Source organism: Pongo pygmaeus, chromosome 2 (assembly GCF_028885625.2).
Source record: "Pongo pygmaeus isolate AG05252 chromosome 2, NHGRI_mPonPyg2-v2.0_pri, whole genome shotgun sequence".
In the NCBI taxonomy this organism is placed as follows: Eukaryota; Metazoa; Chordata; class Mammalia; order Primates; family Hominidae; genus Pongo; species Pongo pygmaeus.
The window spans coordinates 108,795,977-108,813,531 of NC_085930.1; the positions used below are offsets into that span (position 1 = coordinate 108,795,977).

Sequence of the window (17,555 nt, forward strand, 5' to 3'; positions counted from 1 at the left end):
AGCATCTCAGAGCCACCTCCTCTGTAAAGCCATCTGCTACTCCCCTACCTTTGTACCAGTCCTGTGGTTGTTCCTCTGGTTGTCTGTTTCTCTGCTAGCCTGCAAGCTCCTTGAGGGCAGGGACTACATCATTGTTAATCTCCAGGTCTGTAGCCTTGGTGATGATGGCTGAAGTGATGCCATCCTCAGACACTGCTGGGAAGTGATTTCTGCCTCTAAGAAACTACTGTGTACACACATCACCTAGGGATCTTGCTAAGATGAAGATTCTCATTAGGTCTAGAGCTAGACTGAATTTTGTTTGTTTTTAGAGGGAGACAGAGTCTCTCTGTCACCAGGCTAGAGTGCAATGGTGTAATCATGGCTCACTTCAGCCTTGAGCTCCCAGGCTGAAGCCATCCTCTCAGCTCAGCCTCCTGAGTAACTAAGACTACAGGCACGTACCATCAAGCCCAGATTATATATATATATATATGTATTTTTTGAGACAAGGTCTTGCTCTGTCTGCCAGGCTGGAGTACAGTGGTGGATCATAGCTCACTGTAGCCTCAACCTGCTGGGCTCAAGCGATTCTCCCACTTCAGCTTCCTGAGTAGCAGGGACTATGGGTGCATCATGCCTGGCTAATTTTTGTATTTTTTGTATAGACAGGATTTTGACATGTGGCCCAGTCTGGTCTTGAACCCCTGAGCTCAAGTGATCTACCCACCTTGGCCTCCCAAAGTGCTGGGATTACGGGCATGAGCCACCGCACCCAGCTGCCAGCTCCAAAAATTAGATTCCAGCCCTCAAACCCCACAACAGGACCTAATTAACCTCGCCTTCAAGGTGTACAATAATAGAGTAGAGGCAGCCAAGTAGCAATGTTTTTCTGAGTTGCAATTACTTGCCTTCACTGTGAGAGAAACCCCAGCGACATCTCCAGCACACAAGAACTTCAAAACGTCTGAACCGCAGTGGCCAGGCGTTCCTCCAGGACCGCCTCCCACAGGAGCTTGCTTAAAGTGCCATAAATCTGGCCACTGGGCCAAGAAATGCCCACAGCCCGGGATTCCTCCTAAGCCATGTCCCAACTGTGCAGGACCCCACTGGAAATCGGACTGTCCAACTTGCCCGGCAGCCACTCCCAGAGCCCCTGGAACTCTGGCCCAGGGCTCTCTGACTGACTCCTTTCCATATCTTCTCAGCTTAGCAGCTGAAGACTGATGCTGCCTGATCGCCTTGGAGTCCCCCTGGACCGTCAGGGACACTGAGCTTTGGGTAACTCTCACAGTGGAGGATAAGTCTGTCCCCTTCCTAATCAATACGGAGGCTACCAACTCCACATTACCTTCTTTTCAAGGGCCTGTTTCCCTTGCCTCCATAACTGTTGTGGGTATTGACGGCCAGGCTTTTAAACCTCTTAAAACTCCCCAACTCTGGTGCCAACTTGGACAACATTCTTTAATGCACTCCTTTTTAGTTATCCCCACCTGCCCAGTTCCTTTATTAGGCTGAAATATTTTAACCAAATTATCTGCTTCCCTGATTATTCCTGGACTACAGCCACATCCCATTGCCACCGTTCTTCCCAACCCAAAGCCTCTTTTGTGTCTTCCTCTCATATCTCCCCACCTTAACCCACAAGTATGGGACACCTCCACTCCCTCCCTGGCAACCCATCACACACCCATTACTATCTCATTAAAACCTAATCACCCTTACCCTGCTCAATGCCAGTATCCCATCCCACAATAAGCTTTAAGGGGATTAAAGCCTGTTATCACTCGCCTGCTACAGCATGGGCTTCTAAAACCTATAAACTCTCCTTACAATTCTCCCATTTTACCTGTTCAAAAACCGGACAAGTCTTACAGGTTAGTTCAGGATCTGCACCTTATCAACCAAATTATTTTGCCTATCCACCCTGTGGTGCCCAACCGTACACTCTTTAGTCCTCAATACCTTCCTCCACAACTCACTATTCCGTTCTTGATCTTAAAGATGCTTTTTTCACTATTCCCCTACACCCCTTGTCCCAGCTTCTCTTTGCTTTTACCTGGACTGACCCTGACACCCATCAGTCCCAGCAGCTTACCTGGGCTGTACTGCCGCAAGGCTTCAGGGACAGCCTTCATTACTTCAGCCGAGCTCTTTCTCATGATTTACTTTCTTTCCACCCTTGTGTTTCTCACCTTATTCAATATATTGATGACCTTCTACTTTGTAGCCCCTCCTTTGAATCTTCTCAACAAGACACCCTCCTGCTCCTTCAACATTTATTCTCCAAGGGATATCGGGTATCCCCCTCCAAAGCTCAATTTCTTCTCCATCCATTACCTACCTCGGCATAATTCTTCATAAAAACATACGTGCTCTCCCTGCCGATCGTGTCTGACTGATCTCTCAAACCCCAACCCCTTCTACAAAACAACAACCCCTTTCCTTCCTGGACATGGTTGGATACTTTTGACTTTGGATACCTGGTTTTGCCATCCTAATAAAACCATTATATAAACTCACAAAAGGAAATCTAGCTGACCCCATAGATCTAAATCCTTTCCCCACTCCTCTTTCCGTTCCTTGAAGATAGCTTTAGAGACTGCTCCTGCACTAGCTCTCCATGATTCATCCCATCCCTTTTCATTACACACAGCTGAAGTGCAGGGCTGTGCAGTCGGAATTCTTACACAAGGACTAGGACTGTGCCCTGTAGCCTTTTCGTCCAAACAACTTGACCTTACTGTTTTAGGCTGGCCATCATGTCTCCGTGCAGCGGCTGCTGCCGCCCTAATACTTTTAGAGGCCCTAAAAATCACAAACTATGCTCAACTCACTTTCTACAGTTCTCATAATTTCCAAAATCTATTTCCTTCCTCCCACTTGATGCATATACTTTCTGCTCCCCGGCTCCTTCAGCTGTACTCACTCTTTGCTGAGTCTCCCACAATTACCATTTTTCTGGCCTGGACTTCAGTCTGGCCTCCCACATTATTCTGGATACCACACCTGACCCCTATGACTGTATCTCTCTGATTCACCTGACATTCACTCCATTTCCCCATATTTCCTTCTTTCCTGTTCCTCATCCTGATCATACTTGGTTTATTGATGGCAGTTCCACCAGGCCTAATCGCCACTCACCAGCAAAGGCAGGCTATGCTATAGTATCTTCCACACCTATCATTGAGGCTACCACTCTGCCCTGCTCCACTACCTCTCAGCAAACCGAACTCACTGCCTTAACTCGGGCCCTCACTCTTGCAAAAGGACTACGCGTCAGTATTTATACTGACTCTAAATATGCCTTCCATATCCTGCACCACCATGCTGTTATATGGGCAGAAAGAGGTTTCCTCACTACGCAAGGGTCCTCCATCATTAATGCCTCCTTAATAAAAACTCTTCTCAAGGCCGCTTTACTTCCAAAGGAAGCTGGAGTCATACACTGCAAGGGCCACCAAAACCCATCAGATCCCATCGCTCAGGGCAACGCTTATGCTGATAAGGTAGCTAAAGAAGCACCTAGCATTCCAACTTCTGTCCCTCATGGCCAGTTTTTCTCCTTCTCTTCAGTCGCTCCCACCTACTCCTACTGAAACTTCCACCTATCAGTCTCTTCCCACACAAGGCAAATGGTACTTGGACCAAGAAAAATATCTCCTTCCAGCCTCACAGGCCCATTCTGTTCTATCGTCATTTCGTAACCTCTTCCACGTAGGTTATAATCTGCTAGCCCGCCTCTTAGAACCTCTCATTTCCTTTCCATCGTGGAAATCTGTCCTCAAATAAATCACTTCTCAGTGTTCCATCTGCTATTCTACTACTCTGCAGAGATTATTCAGGCCCCCTCCCTTCCCTACACATCAAGCTTGGGGATTTGCCCCTGCCCAGGACTGGCAAATTGACTTTACTCACATGCCTCGAGTCAGGAAACTAAAATACCTCTTGGTCTGGGTAGACACTTTCACTGGATGGGTAGACGCCTTTCCCACAGGGTCTGAGAAGGCCATCACAGTCATTTCTTCCCTTTTGTCAGACATAATTCCTCGGTTTGGCCTTCCCACCTCTATATAGTCCGATAACGGACCCACCTTTATTAGTCAAATCACCCAAGCAGTTTCTCAGGCTCTTGGTATTCAGTGAAACCTTCATACCCCTTACCGTCCTCAATCTTCAGGAAAGGTAGAACGGACTAATGGTCTTTTAAAAACACACCTCACCAAGCTCAGCCTCAACTTAAAAAAAAAAGAACTCTCAAAAATAGAGCCCAAAAACTCACCAACCAAACAAGCAATTACACTGAATCCCCTTGGACACTCTCTAATTGGATGTCCTGGGCCCTCCCAATTCTTAGTCCTTTAATATCTGTTTTTCTCCTTCTCTTATTCAGACCTTGTGTCTTTAGTTTCTTAATTCACACAAAACCACATCCAGGCCATCACCAATAATTCTATGCAACAAATCCTCCTTCTAACAACCCCACAATATCACCCCTTACCCCAAAATCTTTCTTCAGTTGAATCTCTCACACTGTAGGTTCCCACGCTGCCCCTAATCCCACTTGAAGCAGCCCTGAGAAACATCGCCCATTATCTCTCCATACCACCCCCAAAATTTTTCCAACACTTCATCGCTATTTTGTTTTGCTTTTCTTATTAATATAAGACAGGAATGTCAGGCCTCTGAGCCCAAGCTAAGCCATCATATTTCCTGTGACCTGCACATATACATCCAGATGGCCTGAAGCAACTGAAGATCCACAAAAGTGAAAATAGCCTTAACTGATGACATTCCACCATTGTGATTTGTTTCTGCCCCTCTAACTGAACAATGTACTTTGTAATCTCCCCGACCCTTAAGAAGTTTCTTTGTAATTCTCCCCACCCTTGAGAATGTACTTTGTGAGATCCACCCCCTGCCTGCAAAACATTGCTCCTAACTCCACCACCTATCCCAAAATCTATAAGAACTAATGATAATCCCACCACCCTTTGCTGACTCTCTTTTCAAACTCAGCCTGCCTGCACCCAGGTGAAATAAACAGCCTTGTTGCTCACACAAAGCCTGTTTGGTAGTCTCTTCACACGGACACGCGTGACACTTTCCTTGCAATGAGTGATGTTCTGGGTTCAACTGTGTCCCTTAAAAAGATATGTTAAAATCTTAACCCCTGGTACCTGTGATATGACTTTATTTGGAAATAGGGTCATTACAGATATAATCAAATTAAGATGAGATCCTTAGGGTAGGCTCTACTCCAATATGACTAGTGTCTTTCTAAGAAGAAATAGAGGCACAAGGAAGAACACCAAGGATTCCCGACAACACCAGAAGCTAAGAGAAAGGCATGGAACAGATTCTCCCCTATGGCTCTGAGAGACTGTGGCCCTACTCACACCTTGATTTTGGACTGCTAGCCTCCAGAACTGTCAGAAAATAGATTTCTGTTGTTTTAAGCCATCCAGTTTGTAGTCATTTGTTATAGCGGCCCTACAGCTGATACAGGTGATCAGAACCAAGCCTCTTCATTATCAGCTTCAATATTCCACCTTCTTTTACCTCTGAGGCAGTGGTAGTATCTGCTCACTACCTTATGTTTAATACTACATTAAAGTTCCTTTTTCATTTTTGGCCCTTACGGATTTACTATTTATTATTCCTCGAGAGTTAAACTATGCATTACAATTTTTTCCTGCAGTTTTATTAAAATTCACCCGTTTTGAATGTATAGTTCTTTTTTTTTTTTTTCACTCTGCTGCCCAGGCTGGAGTGTAGTGGTACAATCTTACCTCAATGAAACCTCTGCCTCCCGGGTTCAAGCGATTCTTGTGCCTCAGCCTCACGAGTAGCTGGGATTACAGGCATGCGCCACCACACCCAGCCAATTTTTGTATTTTTAGTAGAGATGGGGTTTTGCCATGTTGGCCAGGCTGGTCTTGAACTCCTGGCCTCAAGTGATCCACCTGCCTTGGCCTCCCAAAGTGCTGGGATTACAGGTGTGAGCCACCACACCCAGCCCTATAGTTCATTTTTTAGTAAACATAGAGTTATGCAGCCATCATCACAAAGCAATTTTAAAACATTTCCACCACCTCAAAAAGTTCTCTTGTGCCCAGTCATTCCCACTCCCATCCTAGCTCCAAGCAGCCAATGATTTACTTTCTATCTGTATAATTTTGCCTTTTCCGGACCTGCCATAGAAATAAAAACATATAATATGTGGTCTTTTGGGTTTGGTTTTTCTTTTACTTAGCATTTTTTTGAGATTCATCATGTTGTAGCATGTTCCCTTTTTATTGCCAAGTAGTATTCCATAATATGGAAAAATGTTCAATAGCATTAGTAATTAGGAAAATGCAAGTGATATAACTACACACCTAGGATGGCTGCAGTAAAAAACCTGACAATAACAAAGTGTTGGTGAAAATGTGGAGAAATTGGAATACACTGTTGGTAGGAATGTAAAATGGTATACCTAAATGGTAAATTTGGAAAACAGGCAATGTGTTAAAAAGTAAAGACATGCTTTTCAGATAACCCAGTAATTCTACTCCTAGGCATGTGTTCAAGAGATATGAAATATATGTCCACACCATGACTTATACATGAACATTTATAGCTCCATTATTTATAATAGTCCTAAACTGGAAACAATTCAAGTATCCATCAGCTGGTGAATGGACAGTGTAGCATATCCATAAAATGGAATATTTGTCTCAATAAAAAAGAAAGAAGGCCCAATACATAGAAGTTCCTTGAGGGCAAAATTTTATTTGCTTTGTTCACTGATGATTAGTGCCTGGCATATTGTAGGTGTTCATTAAGTATGTGTTCAATGAACAACAGAATGAACAATGTAAGTCACTTTAATTATTATCTTAAAAAATGGCTTTATTTACAGTCATGGAAAATGCTCAAGAAAATACCTAAAGTAAGAATACAAAAATAATCTATATTAACAAGTTTGCTTCTTGTACCTGCTACTAAGTCAGTCATTAAACTCACTGCAGGTGTTGGAACCACCATATATTGTTAGAACTTCCATAAGAATCAAAGGAGATTATGGCATAATCTAAGAAGAAAATGATCTGGCTAACGTCCACTGTAAACCTTAGCTACAGGCTTTTATTTTTACAAAGACAAAAGGTTTTCCCTTAAAGTTGATTCAAAGCCTCAAAGTAGGCCACTTAACAGCAGACTGCTGACTGTCACAGGGTGTATATGGATGCAGAATGTTCATCAGAAACTTGAGGTTCAGCCTCCACCACCTTATAAACATTTAATAATTAAGGTCCATAAATTCAGCTCTCCTAAGTGGCCAAGAGTAGGTCTTACTTGTAAAAGAGAAGAAACATCTTCAAACAAGGTGATGCCTAGGTAGTTGACCGGAATCCTCATGATTCACTTCTTTTCTTTTCTTTTAAAAATACATTTTCAGCACGCAACTTTTCTGTCTCCTAAGTAATTTTAAAAAAACAAAAAGGAAAAAAAATAAGGCTCTAATTCTTACAGGAAGTGTTTTTTTTTTTTTTTGCATTCATTAGGTGTATATTTCAAATTAAGACTGGAATTTTCAATGTGCAAACTAAACATTAAACAAGAATCTGCTGTCTATGAAATGTAACTGATTGAATTAGGCTCAGAATAGCAACGACCAACATTTTTTTTTTTTAATTCAGGAAGCTCCCTGAAGTAAGCAGTTGACTGATTCAATAATTAAGTTTTAATTTGGTTTTAATAAAATAATCATTTTTAAACCAGACAGAATTTATTCAGAATAATTTTTAGGTTTACCTCAGCAAGCCTGACATTTTCCTTCTTTAGTCGCACTACGTACTGAATCTTCTGATGCAAATTTTGGTGACCTACCAACTTTCCATTTTCCTCAGCAAGACACTCCACCTGCTTCCTTAACATTTCCATCTCCTGCAGGTAATCAATCCAAGGAGGGAAAAATGAGAAATAGGTCTTAATTTTCTTTAAAAGTCACATTATTTCTTGCGTTCCAGGAGCACAGGAAGTCAGAGAGTTCAGAATCCCAGCTTTCATGGCCTCACAACTCTTCATACAATAAAGCAACTCTGAACTAAGGACACCCAATCACAGAAGTGAGTTTTACGCTAATTAGTTCTATTCATTTGAGTGTTCTAAGTATCATGAAAACACCAACATACTAGCACACCTGGGATGTTCTCTCCCTTTCTTCATACATTTCTTCCAGCTTTGATCTCAGTTGTTCTTTTTCCTGGAATGCTTTAGACTCCAAAGTTCTGGTTCGTTCGACTTCGTCAGTCATTCTAAGGCATTCCATCTCTTTGTTGTAAAGGGCACTGTGGACTTCTTCTAGGCTGTAAGAATAGGTATCACTTTATAGTATTTGAAAGAAACATAATCATAAAACAGTGCTCAAGTTAGATACGTGTACTTCAAGGCCAGAATTTTGATTTGAAAGTATTACTAATCTTTAGCCCTCCTCTGCTGATGGCAAAAGAAGACAGTAAGTGCTACATATCAGATATGCTTTTTTTGGTTTTGTTTTACCCAAGACTTTCATTTTGGAAAACTCCTCAAAGCATTTTCTAAACAAAAAAAATTTAGAATAAAATTGTTTAGATTTAGCCCACTTGGGGCAAATGTAATTTAAGTATTATAATAATCTGCATGGTTTATTTAGTATCCCCTATCTTGATCATTTCTGATTTCAAAAACTGGTTCTCAGACAGTGGGACACCAGTCATTTCTTCAAGGATGTGTTGTTTAGAATTTATACACTTCACGTAAATTTCACCGACTTTGTAAAATAATCTGAATCCTGTAAGTTTCCCAAAACAAATGCCTACCCCCCGCCCCCACCCAGGGACAGGGTCTCACTCTGCTGCCCAGGCTAGAGTATGCTGGCACCATCATAGCTCACTGCAGCCTCCAACTCCTGGGCTCAAGCAATCTTCCTGCTCCAGCCTTTGGAGTATCTAGGACTACCGGCATGCACCACTGTGCTTGGCTGATGTTTTAAAAATTATCCGTAGAGATGGAGTCTTGCTATGTTGTCCAGGCTGGTCTCAAACTCATGGCCTCAAGCAATCCTCTTCTCCTTGGTCTCCCAAAATGCTGGGACTACAGGTGTGAACCACTGTGCCAGGACTGCTTTTTATTTTATAATGCTCATGAAATGTAATGTTGACTGTTGAAATGATGTATTATTACACCATTCAAGGCCAGCTAATTTCTAGCTGTTGATTACTGAAATGATATAATACACAAAATTTAATGCACCACTCAAAGCCAGCTAATTTCTAGCTGTTGATTGCTAAGATGATATAATACACAAAATTTAATACACTAAGGGCCAGCTAATTTCTAGGCAAGTTGTTTTTGGACTACATTCTGTGGATCTCAGAAGGACAGTGTGGGGAGAAGGGCTCTGATGCTCTCCCAATTCAGTGTTGGCTTCATATTGGTTTCCCATTACTTTTAAAAGCATCTTCACAAATATATGGAAAACATAACGTTTAAAATTGCTGTTGTAGGCTGGGATTGATAAAACAGTGCATGCCGTTTGCTGAAGTGTGCTTCACTTGCCCGCAGTGAAGTTTGGCCTGCTGTATGTTCCAGAGACAGCATATCACGAAGACTCTTGGTTACTAGACTATGAAATAAATTATACACCAAGTTAAATAGCTTTTACTCTTTTTGCTAGAACACCTCAAATAGATATTAGTTCTAAAATAGCTGTAATTCAACTAACTAGCTGGATTCTCAAAAATCCTGTAAATAATCTGGGTTTCTGACTTAGCTTTACCATTAATTAGCTAGGAGCTGGACTCTGAATGGCTCATACACAGGTGAAAAGGCTGTTTTCCTATGTATACTCTGATTCTATGAAGCACATGAATCAATGATTGGGTAACAAATCTTTCATAAATTGGGTGGTCTTTGTCAGCTGATCATTAAAAAGAATTTTTGATGGTAAATCACCATGTAATTTTTGACATATTTACTTGCATAAAGTTCAAATAACTGGAAGACAGTACCCTATCAAAACTCCTTCCATTGCCATTTACTTAACTACATGAACAAGATTTCTCAGCATTTATATCTATAAAAGCGGAAAATAGAAATAGAGTTGATGCTGAATCCTGTCTCATTTGAGAAGTACAACAGAAAAATGAGCTGACTGAAGAAAAAGCATTAGGTTAAAATACATTAAGAGATGCATTTCCACTAAAATTTTCCTTAAGTATAATAACTACTTATAGAAATTTCCAGTAAATTTAGGGCACACTGATTAATAATTGTAATGTGAACTCAATTGGTAATAAATATAACAAAGCCATATGATTAAAATAAATTTTTACAAATTACTTTCAATTTGTGTGTGTGTATGTATGTACATACATATATTTTATTGTTAAGTAGTATGATGGGGTTATCAATAAAAAATTTTCCAGAAAATATATTAAATCAATATAAAATCCTGCAGGGTGCAGAAAGGAAATTCAATTACAAAGGAAAAAGGAAAAACGTAAAATTTTAGACTCAGAAATTTGTTCATGTATTTTTTAAACAGAAAGTAGCAAATTAGTTAAATACTTTTAAAAGAATGGCAAGAGCTTTATTTTCTTTTCTCTTTTAAAAAAATTTTATTTAAAAAAATATTTTAGAAATAGAGACAGGGTTTCACCATGTTGCCCAGGCTGACCTCAAACTCCTAAGCTCAAGCGATCCACCTGCCTCGGCCTCCCAAAGTGCTGGGATTACAGGCACGAGCTACTGGACCCAGCCAACAGCTTTATTTTCAAATGTCACTATATTGTGTATCCCAGAATGTCTATTCTTTGTAACAATTTAAACTTACAATGAAAAATTTTAGATATAAAGTCAACTTCAAAAATATGCAAGAGGGTATATGATGTTTCAAAATCCTTTAAATCAGTATAATAAGCAAAAATGTCTGAAGATCTCTATCCCTAATGAGGAGTATCTACCCAGAAAAAGCCCAATAGCTCTCTAATGTTGTTTTGTTTGTGTTAATGCCAACCAGCTTACTTAGTTTGAATTTTACAGAAAATATAGTACACCTTGCTCATCAAAGACTGAGGCCATTTATAAGGCTACATGAATTAATATGAAAACTTTATGAATAAATTAAACTCATGACTTTAGAAAACATAAAGAGACCCAAGGGCTAGACCAGAAGAAATCAGAGTATTGATCTTTGGATCTCAGAGGGCCTCAGGTTTTAAATCAGAGGAAACCAGAAGCAGAAGTAAAAAGGGACACCATTGTTCTCATGGTCCATGAGGAAAAGCCCCATCAATTCCTCAAGGGAAGCTAAGCTTTTCCTGCTATTTATTTCTTTAAGATTTCTTTTGAAGTGGCTTCACATAAGAAATCCCTTTAGCAAACGGTATTTTAAAAAAAATCTGTAAACATCTATTAAATTCACTTATTACTGCAGAAGGAAAGAAGTTACCTACCTTGTGGTATATCATTCCTTTAGAGGAGAATAAGGAAAAGATGATCAAGATTTTGAATTACAAAATAGTACACTTACTCTGCTTTCATTTTCAGCATTTCTTCAACTATTTTACTCTATAAGAAGATATAAAAAAAGAAAATAAAAAGATCGCTTACGTTCTTAAATAACATTGCTTAAAAAAGATAGAAAGGAACCAGCCCATTCTCCTTCATGTGAATAAAATCAAACCAATATCCTTTTCCACAGTGCCAGCTACACACACATAAAGGAAGTACCTATTTCCAAGACTTCATGACTATGCCCTCTAAAGGCTTCAAACAGGCCTTGGTACTTGCTTCTAAATGGAGAATTATATGTGTGCATGCTGAGCAGTAGGCTTGCCATCTAGGCATGAAGACAAATTCTTAATTCTCAGCTGTGTCTAAATACTGATAGTAAATATCATGCTAAACAGAGGAAATGCAGAAAAGACAGGAATTTCAATAGTAAAATTATTTCTAAAATATACTACCATAAATACTAACCATAAAAGCATTGCTCAGACAAGAAGAAACTATTACATAAAAAAAAAAAATCTTACTTTTGCAAGTCTTTCTTTGATACTTTCTTCTTGTTCATTCTTCAGCTGTTGATTGTCTGGATGATTCTGATCACTGCATAGATTAACAGGGGTGGGAGAAGGCATAGGAAAACACTGCTAAGTATATTCAAGTATCAATTTCAAATTCAAATCTATTATATGCAGCAATGCCAAGGTGTGCAAAGAAAGGCTAACTCTATTGTGATCGGGTCAAGTCAATACAGTTGATAAATGTGATTGACACATGGGGATGAAATAAGGCACTTCCCCAGAACTCGGGATTCCTCCCAGTACAAAAGCAAGATGAGAAGAGGTGGGAAATATAATCAAGGATTGGCTGAAAGTAAAATACAGTAGAAACTTAGTTAAAAGTGGTAACATCTGAAGATCGAATGTGAACAAAAGGGGGCTGAAAGAAAGGGCCAAGAGCCTGGTATGAATGTGATCAGCTGGGAGGGGGCACATTTTGGGTAGGGAGGGTCGCTCTGGCCTCAGGCTGGTGGAGTCCTTGACTCCCCTTTTGCTCAGGTTCCATAGTCAGTTGGCATTTTCTGATAACTACTCTGCCTTTCCATGTATGTGGACACCAAGGGCCAGATGTCCCAAGCACCAGATATGTCTTCATGGAAAAGGAATGTTCCAATATATAAAGTAAGAAAATTACATTCTAGATAATACATCTATCTCTGTGAGCCTGACCAGGTGAGGATAATAAGTTGAGTTTCTGTGTGCAGCCCCTGGACCAGAGAGATATCCCTCCCTCCCTCCTTGTGGAGAACCTTCCTGGATGTTGTAGGCTTCTCTAGGAATATCTCTCTCACTGGTGAGTAAAAGACCATTTCTTGAAGGAAAACAGAAGCTACAGTGAGGTTTCCTTCCCTTAACAAATCTGGCAGCCTAGACAAAAATGGTAATGAGTCCTCAATGAAGAAATACCCCAAATCATTAGGGAAAGATATGTTTTCTGTCCACTAATCCAAGGATTGGCAAACGTCTTCTGTCAAGAACCAGACAGTAAATATTTCAGGCTTTGGGAGCCATGCGGTCTCTGCCACAGCTATTCAACTTGGCTATTGTAGTGCAAAAGCAGCCACAACAATATTAAAATGACAGGGTGTGACTATGTCTCAATAAAATTTTATTTACAAAACAGGTTGTGAGCTGAATTAGGCCCCTGAGCTATAGTTTGCCCTTTTTCTAATTTTTCACAAAGAAGGTTCTGAGTAGCTCTTTCATATATAAGGGATGTGAGGCTATGAAATGAAAAACTTTTTTTTTTTTTGAGACAGAGTCCTACTCTGTCCCAGGCTGGAATGCAACAGTGCGATCTCAGCTCACTACAACCTCCACCTCCCGGGTTCAAGCGATTCTCCTGCCTCAGCCTCCTGAGTAGCTGGGATTACAGGTGCGTGCCACCACCCCTGACTCATTTTTTGTATTTTTAGTAGAGACAGGGTTTCACCATGTTGTCAGGCTGGTCTCAAACTCCTGACCTCAAATGATCTGCCTGCCTCGGCCTCTCAAAGTGCTGGGATTACAGGCGTGAGCCACCACACCCAGTGAAAAACATTTTTTAAAAGACATTTATTCAACATCATGATCAGACTATGACATTTGGCAATCAACAGGATGATTGCAAAGGAAGAAGAAAACACATTAAAACTCTTTGTTAAGACTGCTTTACACTTTCCACAGAACAGAAACTAAAATAACCTGTTATACAATTAGTCACAAATACGGTCCTTGAGTTTTTTACCCATACACCTGAGTATTGTCTAAAGCATATCTTCTTTGTAGCAGCTAGGCTCTGCTACCAACTGTGCTTGGCTGAGTTCACAAATCTGTTGTAACCTGTAGTTTCCCTGTCACTTCTCTGGCTCTCCTCTCCTGCTAAGCTTTGTTTCCTGGCATTAATTAAAACCTTCTGCCACTGCCATAGCTACTGCTGCTACTGGAACTGCCTGTCAACCTAAAAAGACACTCAGAAAGACAGGCTCTTTAGAACAAACGAGCTTATCTAGGAATAGCAGAGGGATTGCAGCTGCAGGGTATGCAAGCTATGACGGGCCATTAGTGTATCCAGGGGAGTTGGGGAAAGGGAAAGCTTTTAAAGACAAAGAGAAATCCATGAGATAAAGCTTGAAATAAAGCTCACAGGTCACAGAAGCTCAGTGCAGGAGTTGGCGTTTGTTCATTGGTGGAGATGGCTGTTGCTGAGTAACTGTCCTGGTGCTGGCAGCTTGTCTGAAATACTGCAGGCCTGAAAAATTCCTGTGATAAGCTCTGTTGCAAGGTGAGTGCAAAAGTGGGGCATGTGGGACCTGCAGGAATTTCTTGTGATAAGGTATATTATAGGCATGTGCGGTGAGAACTTCTTTATGGCCTCCTGACTCCACTTTGTTAGGGTTTTGACATAAGTGACTCCATTTTGGTACTGGCAACTTTCACATGCCTTAGCCACCTTGGTTTGATATTTTGGCAACATAGTAGCCTCAGCCACCACAGGGGCCAGAGTTTCTTTCTTTCTTTTTTTTTCCTTTTAGGGGCCAGAGTTTCTGTCTCCAAAGTTTCTTCTCTTCATGGGTTCAAAATTGATTGAAGATTGGTTGTTGTAATTACCAAAATCATTGTAGTTCCCACCATCTCCAAAACTGCTTCCATCATTTAAGTACTAAATCCATTACAGCCATCCCTGCTGCCCTCAAATCCACCAATACAGCTGCCTCCAAAGCTACCATTACCAGTGAAATTTTTCCTTCATGACCAAAGTTGTTACTCCCACCAAAACCACCCCCATGACCACCACCAAAGTTTCCAGAACCACTCTGACCTCTCTGGCTGGCTGAAGTACTAACCATTTCTTTCTTAAACATGGTTTTCCATACTTCATGGTAGTGGCTATGTACTTTACGGTATTTCTGAGAGACAATCTTATCCGCAGAGTCATGGCTGTCCTCAAAGGTTAAAAAAGTAAAGCTCCTCTTTTTGCCATTGCCTCAGTCAGTCACGATTTCAACCACTCCTATTTTCTCATACCTTCACAATAATCTCTTAGGTGATGTTCTTCAGTGTCTTCTGTGATGCCACCAACAAAGATCTTTTTTACAGTTAACCAGGCACCTGGTCTTTGAGAATCTTTTCTTGACATCCCTCTTCGGTTTCACAACTCTTTTATCTGCCTTGTGTGGCCTTGATTTATGGCTGCATCCACCTCCTCCACAGTGCCATCTGTGACAAACCAAAGGCCCTGGAATGCTTGGTGTTTGGGTCTCTCATTGCTACATAATCCATGAGCTTTCCTCACTACTCAGAATGGCTCCCCACACTCTTATTGGTTGTTTCAAAGCTCAATCATCTGATAAGAGCTTCTGTAGCTATTCGGGCTATTTAAGAGACTCTGACTTAGATATGTTGGTAGTGGGAAGAAAAGACTTGAACGATGCGTCCTTAGTGGCATCCATGGGCAAAAGTTGTAAGCTCATGATGTATCTCTGAAATACGGTATTTTAAATTTTCATTTTACAAATGATCCGGAAATGTTCTATGTTCTATGCTCACAGTAGCTCTTGACAAAAGACAGTATACTAAATATAAGGCTTTTCTTTAATAGAATTGGACATATATGGAGCATATGAAAACTAGGTGAGCAGACTGTGGACTACCTGCATCAGAATCACCTACAAAGGGAGGCACATGCTTTTTTAAAATGCAGAATTCTGGGCTTCGCTCCAGCCCTACTGAATAAGATCTCTGATGCTCACTAAAATTTGAAGAGAATCATTTAAGAAGAGATTTTAGCATAGCCGCCATTACCATCCTCAAATCTCTCCTGCCTCATTTAGGTTTTGAACAACTCATATCAGGGATGTTTCTGGACAGGGCCAGGGAGCTGCAGGAGTGCACAAGCTTTTCTGTCAAAGATGTTGTGGCAACAGCATGGACAGCAGTCAGTGGAATTCGGTAAGGGCTTCTATCTCAGAGATCCCACTTTGATTCAGTTCGACTTCTTGCATAATTTTACAGGCCACCATCATCTCCAAACCCTCACTCAGAAAGTTACAATAGGCAGAATCATAATTCTACCTTGTGTACTTAGTAACTACTTTTCATTGACTGACACCTGCTACCAAACACTGTAACTGCCACTTCATACATGTACTTTTTAATCTTTAAAACTCCTTGTGAGAAAATTAACATTTTCTTCATTTTATTGTTAAGGAAAGTGAAGTACTAAAAGGGTAAAAAATATGTCGAAAATCGTATGACTTTTAAGTCAAAGACAAGATATAAATCTGGATATGGCTGCCCCGACACTATGCAAATGTGTCGGCAAATGCAACTACAAAACTGCCTTTCCTGAAGCCAAAACACACTCAGAGAGATGTCTAAACCCAAGCGAATGCTCCTCTGTAAAATGCTAAGGATATCCTTCTTGTCCTGCCCAGGGGCTTTCCCTGGACCATGAGTTACGAAGCAAAGCCAACTAGTAGGGAATTCTCCCTTTCTCTGCAAGGTTTCTTGAACCTTGTCGATATTATTTATACCTTAAATTTTTTTTTTAATATAAGTAGTTTGGTTTAAGTATTTCACGTTTTAAATTCATTTCAATCACTTTAAAACAAATGCAACAATGCCAAAAACGCGCTGCAGAGCAATGCAAAGGTGAACAGATCAGACTTGATTCAAAATCAACCAAAAGACCATCTCCCGGATTAGTGGGAAACATTGTACACCTTGGGAAACCTGTGAAACCAATTCCAACCTTATTTAACTCCACACAGGCAGGCCAAGATTTAGCCCATAGAGTTCTCGTGGTTCTTTCTCACCTGTTTTCCTTTTGTCTTTTAATATCATCCAGCTGACCTTGCAGGAGCCAGTTTTTCTCTATTAACTGCTGACTTTCCAGGCGTAGGTTTTCCATTTCACACAACTGCTCCTAATAACATATCAAATCGTATCTTTTCAAAAAACACATTACAGTAGGCTTCATTTAGCTCCCCAAGGCCACCACTGAGACAAGTATTCCTCTTTTAAGTTCCTATGCAGAGACACTGCAATGGGTATTGCTGCACGAAAAGCAGACTGTGACAAGCTATTGGAGGCCTAGAATGGTGATTCATGATCACTTCCACAGTGTCTTGAACACAGATTTTTAAAATCAATATCACAGAATTCATTAAAAATTAAAATTCCTTTGTGAATAAAGACGACAAAAATCTCTACATTGAAAAATATTCTCAACTATTTGATTCTATTTATTATGTAGATTCTAATTAAAACAAAAAATTGATGTCACAGCTCATCCCTCAAAATACTCAATTGCATCCTAACTTGAAAATCATGAGCATAGCTATCCGGAAGAAATAAATACTCGTCTTCATGGAATATTCTTTTGGATTTACTTGCCTATTATCTGATTTCGTTTCACCTGACCCAGTTTCTTCTAAGTTTCAAGATCATGCCAATCTGGATAACAGCCACATTCCTGAGATAGCATACTGAGAACTGCCCTAA

At 40.5% G+C, this 17,555-nt stretch overlaps 1 protein-coding gene across 3 annotated transcripts in view; it reads right to left on the minus strand.

The window, feature by feature from the left end:
- Positions 1 to 6,735: 6,735 nt before the first annotated feature.
- The window catches only part of KIF15 (kinesin family member 15), a 92,422-nt gene continuing 81,602 nt past the window's right edge, over positions 6,736 to 17,555 (minus strand). Inside the window, exons 30-35 of one of the 3 annotated variants that reach the window (XM_054483523.1) lie at positions 16,868 to 16,977; positions 12,042 to 12,114; positions 11,537 to 11,574; positions 8,165 to 8,330; positions 7,777 to 7,908; positions 6,736 to 7,439 (exon numbers count right to left, since the gene is read on the minus strand). In XM_054483523.1, coding sequence (XP_054339498.1) covers positions 7,377 to 7,439; positions 7,777 to 7,908; positions 8,165 to 8,330; positions 11,537 to 11,574; positions 12,042 to 12,114; positions 16,868 to 16,977 — 582 coding nt within the window. In that variant the 3' untranslated portion in view covers positions 6,736 to 7,376. Of the gene's footprint in view, positions 7,440 to 7,775; positions 7,909 to 8,156; positions 8,331 to 11,536; positions 11,575 to 12,041; positions 12,115 to 16,867; positions 16,978 to 17,555 lie in introns of those variants that run through there. The other 2 variants (XM_063661978.1, XM_063661977.1) reach the window with 2 other exon arrangements.